Below are 9,086 nucleotides of genomic sequence, written 5' to 3' on the forward strand. Positions count from 1 at the left end.
AGGTGGAACGCTATAACCGAACGATTGCGTAGATGCTCCGCAATTACGTGAACGAGCATCAAGACGACTGAGACGTGTACGTGGGACCGTTAACGTACGCATATAACTCCCACGTACACCGAACCACACGAACGCCCCGTTTAAGCTCGTGCTCAGCCGGCCTTCGCCGGAGTTTTCTCTTCGACGAACCGGTGGGGCCGTTCCACCTGCCAATAGGGGAACGCAGCATGCGGAGTTCCTCAAGACCCTGGACGCCACGATCCAGAAGGCCTACGGGAGCTTGCGACGCACGCAAGCACGTTACAAACGCGACTTCGATAAGCGCGTTCGAACGATCAACACACGTCTGGAGCCGGGTAACTTCGTCTACCTGAACCCCACCGACGAGGGCAAGACGTCGAACAAGCTCGCCTCGCCCGCCGTGGGGCCGTACCGCGTCCTCGCCAACGATCGTCGTACCGTCACAATCGATCGTGATGGTGTCACCGAGCGAGTGTCCGCAGACCGCTGTGTGTACGCGCCCCCGCCGATGGACGCGCCACGGGTGAGCACGACGACCCCGCGTGACCTTGCCGACAAGGTTCGGGAAGGAACACAGTACGCCGTTGAGAAGTTACTCAAGCATCGAGAGATGGAACACGGAACAACGGAGTTCCTCCTCAAGTGGGCGGACTACGACCAACCCACTTGGACAGCACGCACCCACATCCCCGAAGAATTGGTGTCTCGTTATGCGCTGCTTCTTCGAAGACGCACGGGGAGGGACCTCAGCTCCGAAGTGAACGCGGACGTTCACTCTTAAGGAGGGGGCCCCTCAACCGCTCCGTCGACCGGATAAATTAAACCCCCCCTTTGCGGTCCGAAAGGGCGGGGGTCTACGCAAGGACACAACGAGGTTGGCCGACCAACTTCGGGGAAGCATGGGATGTTCAGTTGAGGCGCGGAAAACGCAAGTTCACGCGACACGAAACGCCATCACCGACGAGAGGCGGGTCGTGGGACAGGGCGTACTGTGTCACGAACAGTAGCCCTGGGACGTCAAGAGAAAGGAGGGAGGACACGACCTCCCAACGAACACGACGACATGCGCCGGTGCGCTATACTCACGAAGCCGTTGCAGTTCCGTCGTGTGCAAATAGAGTACAGCGCACCGAGTGCGCTGGAAGACCATCAAGCCGACGTGATGGACGTCTTCCGAACGCGCCCGAAATAGGTCTCGGGCAGTCCGTACTGCCCGGGAGGGGACGATCCCTGAGGAAAGGGACCAGGCGAGCAGCAACCGCATGCGCTCGGTAAGTGCGCGCGCGCATAAGCAGTGACGCGTTCAATCAGATCCGAGGGCCGATGACGGAATGGAGGGGCAGCAGCGCAGTCAAACAACCGCCACCGGCCAAAAAAAATTGGAAATATAACTGGGGGTATGGAACGATGCCAACGACCCTCTGCTCCAGAACAAAGCCAAACAGCGATAGGAATCTCTGACAGGTGGACCCACCAAGTGCTCTCGAAAAGGTATTACGCCCCCATCCGTGGCGCGCAGAATTCGCACGCTGCGAGGGAGAATGGGCCCTCTGGACGAACCGACGAGCTTTCCAGACCCATTGCGGTCATCATGCAGTGGCAGGCACCTTTTGATCTTTCCAGATTCGCGCTACCGTAGTCGTTGACACTGCCTCTCAACTTCAAACGCGCGAGATTGCAGCGGCAGTACCTCATTCCGTACCCGTACAAATGCCTCAAGACGCGCGTCGCCCGGACAGTTACGAGTGATGCGAGTCGCTCGTGCAAAAGGGAAACTCTCACCGCTGCTTAATCCGCCAGCCCTACCGAAGGGTATGCACGCACGAGCTGTGAGGAACACGGCGGACACACGCTTACCGGGCATCCACAAAGATGACTGCCTGACGCGGCGACCCAAATTTTGCCGGACCAAGTCAGAGTACCGATGGTGTATGGTCAAGGACGCAGCAGGGGACTAGGCTGAGACCTGTGCCGGACGAGCCAGGGGGAATGCGAGTTATAAGGGAAGCAGGCGTGGAAATGGTGAGACGTCCTGCACCAAAAGCTTCCTAAAAGGACATACATGAACGTGCTCGTGGAGAGGAGGGCGAGTCATCAGACGCCCGCAGAGCAGGACGCTTGCCGCAAACGGAAGACGAGCGATACGCTTGGTCGGAATGTTCCATCCGTAACACCTCACGAGGCATTTCCCATGTGGATCACGCTCTACGATCTCAATGCTGTCTCGTTCGGCATGCTCAAGGGACGGACACCACCGAAACACGATTGGGGGTAACGCCGTAGCCGATGTAGATCAGAAAAATGTGACGATGTACGAACACCGGTGCGGCGCGTGTGACGGAAATCGCCCCCTCGCCGAATGCTCACAGCGCGATGCATACCCAATCTAGGGGTGACTCGGGTGGAAGACGCGGAGGTGCGGAAAGAAGAAATACGAAAGAACAAGTACCAGTCAGGAAAGAAACCGAAGAGGTCCGTTAATGGTATCAGGGTACATTCGCACCTACGACCACTACAAATGAAGTCAACGACCATATTTTTTGGCCGTACACGCGATGTCGAGCTCGTCGGACGTCGGTAGAAAGTAGCTGGAGTGACATGGGAGAGCCGCTTCCATCTCTACAAGGGCGGGTTGGATGCTACCGGAACGATCGTACTGCACGCACGCCCCGCGATGCCAACGTATACACGGGCCTCGGGAGCGATCAGAGACTCAGGTGCGTGCCGTCTGCTCCCTCAGTTGACAAGGGAGAGAAGGAGCTAGCTCTGCACGCACCCTTCGCGACGAGGCAGGCTCCGTTCCGGGCACCACCCTATAGGCGCATGCTACAATGATGTCGTACATACGACCGTCCGTGACCCCGAACTGCCCGACGCCCCCATCCCTGGGTGGACGCTCGGAACTGAAGGGAAGGCTCGTGACGGAGAACCGCACACGTACTCCCTCCCCCACGAAAGGGGGGTATACAAGGCGGAAGTGGGCCCGCGCAACGGACGTTGTAGAGAGGAACCGTGCTGTACCTACACGGCGCGACGACGTTGTATTCACGGACTTTCATGGCGAGCGGGGACACTGCCCTCGATGGAAGGTGGATAAACGGAGACTGCACCGCGCCTACCCCGTCTGCACGGCAAATCTCCCTCCTTTGTCAACTCGCGCGGGAAGGAGGCCGTACCTTTCGCCCCCCCCGCTCGCATCCGGTGAGGACACCCGGATACTCATCTCAGGCGGACGGAGAAGGATGAGCCGCCCACAACCGCATGCGTCAGACGGCACGCAGACTGCAAGAGAAAATAGGCAAGCGGATCACTACGCAGACCTCGGGACGGTGATAAACGGACGAGAGGCAAGACGAACTGTAGCCGTCTCCTCAGAAAACTACGAAAAAGGGTGCACCCCGGTGGACATATGCATTGCTGGAGCAAAGTCTAATTCTGACGTCGTTGCGTTCTAATTTTCAGAAGAATTTGGAGCAGCGCATGACAATGCATCCCTCACAGCCCGTGCTAGGAAATTTTGCAGAAAAGATTTTGGCGGGAAACAATTTTGCAAATGATTTTTGGGATGATTTCATTAGGGACTCAAGGCCAGTCCTAACAAAGGACTTTTTTCTCGTTTTTCCTTTCCCTCGCCCCGTTTTTATTGAATTCTTCACTAAAATCGGAAGCACATTGCTGTAGTTTTACTGTAATGCCATCCCAAAGTTCCACTCCTCGGAAATGGAACAGAGTCTGGAGGGTCTGCAGATCCATGCAGCATGGAAGGTACAGCAACGCCTCCTCGCGCATGCACATGGCCCAATCTGACTCCCTGTAGCTTGACAAAAGCAAAGCTGGACGACGTGTTGCTATAATGAGGTCCCTCGATGTGCATGACCAAAACGGTCATGATAGATCAGCAACCGCCAGTATCCAACACAGTCCTCCCCAGCACTCCCTTTCCTTCGTCAGGGTTTCAAACTTCTTCTCTACCAATGAAGTTAAGTCCTGAAATCCACTGCCGAATTGAGCTCGTCCTATTGCGAATGCGGCGTAGAAGGATGTTTTTGTACCTGCTCGCGGCTGCGGCAATTCTTCTCAATTCCAAAAAGACAAGAAAACGCGGAAAGTACGCCTGGAATTGCGTTTGCGGGAACAACTGACGTTTGAAAATTTGACTCTGGTGTATGATGACGCTTTGTTCGGCAGGGCTTTCAGAATGCCACGCCAAGCGTTTCATGAATTGCTTAGTAGCGTTAGGCAGTCTCTCCAGAAGAATATCGAAATGGGACGACGGGCAAAACGACGGACCATTCCACCGGATGTACGCCTTGCCGTGACGCTGAGATGATGGCTGGCGCAAGTTATCTAGACTTAATGGGTACTTATCAGATGTCTAAGACATCAGTTTACAATGTGTTTCATTCTACGTGTACAGTATTGTCAGAAAGATTGCAGCTGCCCAGGTTGCCGTCCACAGTGTCTGGTTTACGTCACTCGGCAAAAACTTTCAAGATGTCTCGTAATCCCCCGTCTCCGCTTTCTGGTTGCGTTGGCGCTTTGGACGGTATAGCCATCAAAATCAAGAAGCCCGCGTGGTGCCACGCACCGAGCACTTTCTTTTGTAGAAAGCTGTATTATGCTTTACCTGTGCAGGCTATAGTTGACGCTGACTATAGATTTTTATGCTGCTCGGGGCGTTGCGTAGGTTCAACTCATGACTCTGTGGCCCACACTGTATCAGCACTTGGGCATTATCTAGAATCTGGCAAGTTGCATTTCGAGTGTTAGATAGCGGGGGATGAGGCATATGTTTGTACGGAGTCTCTGATTACGCCCTATCCTGCAGCCAGTGCGACGGACGCGGAAGACGCATTTAATTATTATCATTCTTCCCTCCGAATGCATGTAGAGCAAGCTTTTGGGATGCTAGTCGGTAAGTGGAGGATCTTGAGCCAACTCAGTTTTTCGCTACACACTAACGCGCGTTTAATTGTTCTTTCTATGAAGTTGCATAATTTTGTTCTCGATCGTGCAGATGTGAGGATTACGAGAAGTTTTACTGGGGAAGAATTGGCCGAACTGGAGGGCGATGAGCAGGGTTAGTATCGCAGGATGAAGGATGACGCCGCAGAGATTGTGGCGAATACCAAGGAAGCCCGTCGTGAGCTGTCTAGAAAACGGAGGAGCATGGTTGACATTATAGAAGGAAGGGGCCTATCGAGACCACCGGTGATAGATGCAGAGGGCCTCCGAAAAAGAAGTCGAAAGTAGTTAGCCTGTGTTTTTACCTTGTCATCGTGGCCGAAACCAGTGTGGGTTGGCGGTGGGAACGCGCAAGTCCTATCAAGGCTCGGTCTCCTCGCTGGGCTTGATAGCGCGTGTAGTCTAGGATGCAGGTCACTGCCACCACCTTAAAGAGCCGCCATGCCGCATGCATCGGACGACTGTGAAAAGCCGCGGTTTCGCGCCTCCTATTCTCGACCTTCTGCTTGCGGAGGGGGGTCAAACCTCCGGCGCCCTTCGCAGTCACCGTATCACCAACGCGCGCGGCCTTTCTCGCATACATGAGCAGTTCGGGGCGGTCCAGGTCGCCTTGTCCTGGCAGTTAAGCCTTCGGTGGGAAGGCCCGCGCTCGTTGAGCCACGATAGCAGTGGGGCGCCCTTGTCTGGCCAAGCAATTGCTGGCGACAAGTCATCCAGCAACCATTGGTTGCTGGGGTTGGCAACCCCAGCCGGCCTTCCGTCACGCCTCACGCCCACACGTGTCCACATGTCGCACCCCGTGCGAGATTTCGTGGCGCGTTTATGTGCATCACTCGGCCCTCCCCCGCCTCGACGCCCACGTGAAATTTGCGACAGTCGTTTGCTAGCATTTCACACTCTGTTTAGGAAACGGAGCACCACCGGACGGCAGAAGGGTACCCAGAGTTCAGCTTTTTGAAATCAAATCCCTCCTTGCCATCGATCATGAAATGGTGAGAAGCCGGGGAGGCTGCTCTCTAGTTCATGATCGATGATGAAGTGGCTTCGCCGAAATCCCTTTCCTGTGAACCACCCCGCCCTCGCTCCCTCCCCCCCGCCACCAACCCCCCTTCCCCGCCGAATATGACCACGTCCCCTCCTCCCCGCCACCCCTGCCTCGCGCCCGACCACCACGCCCCATCACCATCTTCCTCACCTCCTCAGTACCGTGACCAACACACATCCTCCGACATGCTATTGTCCTCGCCACCGCGTCATCCTCCTAACATCGACACAGACACAGTCTCTCCCCGCACCCTCCATCCCTTCCATATCTTTCGTTTCATATCTCAATCCAGCCCCCTCCATCCCCCCCTCCCTCCTCCCATATTCCTTCCCCCCCTTCCTTTAACCCCGGCCCTAGGCGTGTCATGTCCGCATACCCACTTATCGCCTTGACCGTCAACTCGCCCCCGGGCTTGCCCGCTTTCACCACCAAGCGACTTGGCACAGAGCTTGCATATCACCCGGAGCTCTCCTGTGAGAACCCCGACAAATTCCATTTCGCCATGGACCCTACCTCGCACCCTCACCACCACCACCACGATCACCTCGAGCCCTCCTCCCCGCAGCCTGCCGTCCCTGCGTGTAACGACCGCGCCGCCCCCGGCCCCAAGGAACCTCACCCACCTCCCACCCCACCGCCATGCACGACGCCCACGTGAAATTGCGACAGTCGCTTGCTAGCATTTTACAAACCAGACACAGTACCTTCTCCCGCCATTTTGTAGAGTGAGCGCTGTAGTCCCCCAAATGCTAGCTCGCTTACAGAAGCGTGTGCACAGGAACGGTTCCCGGCGCCCGTCACGGCCTCAAATCGTAGCCGTCGGGCGCCCATCAGAGGCCGCCCAGTGCCCACTACAGTGACATACAGTGACGCGCGGTCACGCGATTTTGAACCCGCCATTTTGCCGCATCTACATTTCCCAGCTCCTCCCCGCCCGAACCGCCCAGCTCGCCGCCATGCCCTCACCCGCCTTCGTCCTCGCCTTTCTCCGCGCCCTTTATATGCTAGAAGTTCTCCCTCTCTGTCCGAAGAAACCCACACAAGTCAAGCGCCATGACAAGGGCGCGTAATACTATTTCCAAAGCTCTCCGCTCCCCGCTTGCACTCCGGCGATCTCCTCGACATTTTACGCAGACACGACCTGCAACACACCGAGCTGCCGATCAGATCGCTTGCGACACTGCACGTGTACTCGATGCCAGCTTCGCGCAGGAACACAATGAATCTACTTCCATACCCACTCCCCAGAACCCAGGGGCAAGCTCCGTTTTTGATTCCCCTTGTCCTCCATCTCCCTGTAAGCTCTTCGTGAACCCCCCGTCATTTCCGCCAAGTATCGGCGCGTCTGGTCAGGACAATATTACTGCTCACAATGACCGGGTGCTCGACCCACATTCTCAGGGGAAGAGTCGAGCTGCTCCAGAAACACCCGAGGTCAAGGACAGACGTCTCATGTTCTCATACTTTAAATCCCTGAAGAAGAAGGAGCATCAAAAAATGGCGAGGCATTGGAAGAGGAAAGCATACGGAAAACTCAACGAGATCATGTTGAGAAACTATCGCTATGTGGTTTTTCTTCATATTGAAGGTACTCCGTTTAGAGAGACGTTCTCATCCAATCCATTTTGCCCCTCTTTTGATGAGTTTATGATGAAAAAAGACAACCCCGTCCTTTCCAAGCGCGCGCGTGTGTACCCTGCTCCCTCAGATGCAGAGGTTGACACTGTGTTGGATGCTGCTGGTGTTCTAAGAGAGGGTGATACGGCTGAATTAGGCACAAGTTCGACGGGAAGTGAACCTGCTTTTACACTCTCCGAATTTTCTAGGCTTATCATAATGCTCCGCCATAATAAACATTGTCGCCAATCTGTCCATTTGTTACAGCAAGAGCTGACAAGAGCGCAGCTTGACGCAGGAAGATCTCGGGTCAGTTTCTGGGCAAGAATCGCTGATCGCTTTAATGACCCTTCCGAGCATATTGAGTACTCTTTTGATGGATGGGTCGAGGACGCCGAACCGAGTCTTCCACCTCTTTGCGTTAGAGCGGCATCTGTACTTAAGGACCAGTATGCGCGGACACGCACTGGGTTCACTGTCTACAAAGATAGGTGGGAGCGTTCGGGACAAAACGATCCGGAAATTTTTAGGAGTTTCTTGCCGACGTCGGATAATGGAAGACATAGCCTTACGGCTTTGGGAAAGCGGATGCTTGTTTTTTTAAAAGTTTCCGGGCTGGGGACGCCAAATTGTGACGATGAATTCTTGCGGAATTCATCTCGAGTTATGATGGATGGTGGTTTCGATGAGGGTGTACCATCGTTGCACATGCGAGTCGTTAATGATGGGGTCCGGCCTGCAGAGTCGGAGTCTACAACGGGGCCTCACCGTTGGAGCTTAAGTGGAAACACTGACAAAGCTGCCGGAAACTTGATCACAGAGGTGACAAGCGCGATAAGGGAGTCCGTCTCACGGGAACAGGAGATAAGCCGGCATTGGAATTCGGGTGAACAAAAGAGCGTGGTGTCGCGGGAAGTGCAGTGGTCGAAGGACAAGCAGGACCTCGTAAACGTGCTAGAGTCTTCAGTTTTGAAACTGGAGGCTGCAAAATCCAGACATGCTCCGACGGAATACATCGAACTACTTCAGAGGCACTACAGCGACTCTCTGAAAGCATTCGCGCGCGTTAATGATAGATACGAGAAATGGGTGCAGCGAGAAGTCAACGACGATCAGGACGAGGGATAATTATGGAGTGGGTAGTCATGTATGATGGTGCGCTACAACAAAAGTCGGGATGTGTTGAGCCTGCGTGTAAAACGGATGCCCAATCTTGTCCGTCACGTTCTTGACAGAATTTTGTGAGGCACCTCGTGGCTCGGCCCGTCCAATTCCACCCCCGCGAAAATCCTGAACTTGCGTAGAGCCTGGCATGTCGGCTGCCGTAATGGGTTGGTACGCAGCAGCGCTTTCAACAACGCGTGCCCGTCCGTCGACAGTACCATCCTCGGGATCTCTGCCTTACCCTGATTCCGAGCCCCTTACCCACGCGACAGAT

The 9,086-nt window shown here is 55.1% G+C and overlaps 1 protein-coding gene across 1 annotated transcript; it reads right to left on the minus strand.

Moving 5' to 3' along the window:
• Nucleotides 1-3,615: 3,615 nt before the first annotated feature.
• On the minus strand, nucleotides 3,616-3,774 carry CHC_T00003900001 (hypothetical protein). Its single transcript, XM_005715096.1, has one exon. It carries the CDS (start codon nucleotides 3,772-3,774, stop codon nucleotides 3,616-3,618), a length of 159 nt encoding a protein of 52 aa, XP_005715153.1.
• Between the last annotated feature and the right edge of the window lie 5,312 nt (nucleotides 3,775-9,086).

This window comes from Chondrus crispus, genomic scaffold (assembly GCF_000350225.1).
Source record: "Chondrus crispus Stackhouse genomic scaffold, scaffold_205, whole genome shotgun sequence".
Lineage (NCBI taxonomy): Eukaryota > Rhodophyta > Florideophyceae > Gigartinales > Gigartinaceae > Chondrus > Chondrus crispus.

What these genes read in the sequence shown, in the direction of transcription:
- CHC_T00003900001 (XM_005715096.1), bottom strand. Translation starts at nt 3,774, where the DNA reads ATGGATCTGCAGACCCTCCAGACTCTGTTCCATTTCCGAGGAGTGGAA.